This window comes from Rhinopithecus bieti, unplaced genomic scaffold (genome assembly GCF_001698545.2).
Source record: "Rhinopithecus bieti isolate Rb0 unplaced genomic scaffold, ASM169854v2 repeat_36117, whole genome shotgun sequence".
Lineage (NCBI taxonomy): Eukaryota > Metazoa > Chordata > Mammalia > Primates > Cercopithecidae > Rhinopithecus > Rhinopithecus bieti.
This window is the reverse complement of record NW_016842116.1, coordinates 1-941: the sequence shown is the minus strand read 5'-3', so window position 1 is coordinate 941 and position 941 is coordinate 1. Positions and strand designations below refer to the sequence as shown.

General features: G+C 44.7%; 1 protein-coding gene across 1 annotated transcript; it reads right to left on the bottom strand.

Moving 5' to 3' along the window:
- Nucleotides 1-6: 6 nt before the first annotated feature.
- On the bottom strand, nucleotides 7-339 carry LOC108525070 (small proline-rich protein 2D-like). Its single transcript, XM_017866148.1, has one exon. The coding sequence runs from the start codon at nucleotides 320-322 to the stop codon at nucleotides 104-106; it is 219 nt and encodes a 72-aa protein (XP_017721637.1). The 5' UTR covers nucleotides 323-339; the 3' UTR covers nucleotides 7-103.
- Nucleotides 340-941: the final 602 nt, after the last annotated feature.

Genomic DNA, 941 nt, shown 5'->3' with positions numbered 1-941 from the left:
GTGTATCCCTTGATGGCTTTGATGAGAAGATGCAGGTGGAGCTGTGGAACGAGGTGAGCCAAATATCCTTATCCTTTCATGGTCCTGATGAATCCTGAAGCTGTTACTTGCTCTTGGGTGGACACTTTGGCTGGCAGGGTGGGGAAGGTGTTACCGGAGGATATTTCTGCTGGCACTGCTGAGGTGGGCAGGGCTCTGGACACTTTGGTAGTGGACAGGTCTCAGGGCACTTCAGGGGTGGACGTGGCTCTGGGCACTTTGGCGTGGGGCACACAGGAGGTGGCTGGCAGGGCTGCTTGCACTGCTGCTGTTGATAAGACATCCTGCTAGAGTCTCAGAATCTGAAAGAAATGATACAACAGTGTTCACGGGAAAGGAATCCTCCAGAGAGAGACGCCAAAGCTTATGTAATACCATGGCATATTATTTCTCCAATCTCCAAAATTTATTTAAACTCTTAGCTCCCTTTTCATGACTTCCTGTCTTCTCCTTTCCACTTTAGCAAGTTGCTTCATCGGCCCTAGGAAATCCTGCCTTTCCTCATACAATTTTCCAAAGAAAACATCCCTATAATAAAGAAGCAAGCATGTTTTCCATGAAAATAACATCTTCAGGAAAGGCAGTCACAAGTTCAGACCCCTGGGCAATCTCACAGCTATTCCTATCATCATTATCTGTTGTAAAGCACCGGTGGGTTGACTTGGGCACAGAGTAAGGGCTGTTCAGGAAGAAGTGTGGCTCTCATACCTGCTAAGACACAAACCTTTGAAAAGGACACCAGGAAAATACGGAAAAGAGAAAATACTTCATCCCTTTCTTCAAACAAAGGCTTTCCTATTAACTTCTCTGTTCATATGGACATATAAATGTGCATTTTTTAAAAAGCAATATAAAACACTGTATCATGTAGTCTAATCCTGTAGTTCCATTCACTAAGTACC

What these genes read in the sequence shown, in the direction of transcription:
- LOC108525070 (XM_017866148.1), bottom strand. Translation starts at nt 322, where the DNA reads ATGTCTTATCAACAGCAGCAGTGCAAGCAGCCCTGCCAGCCACCTCCT.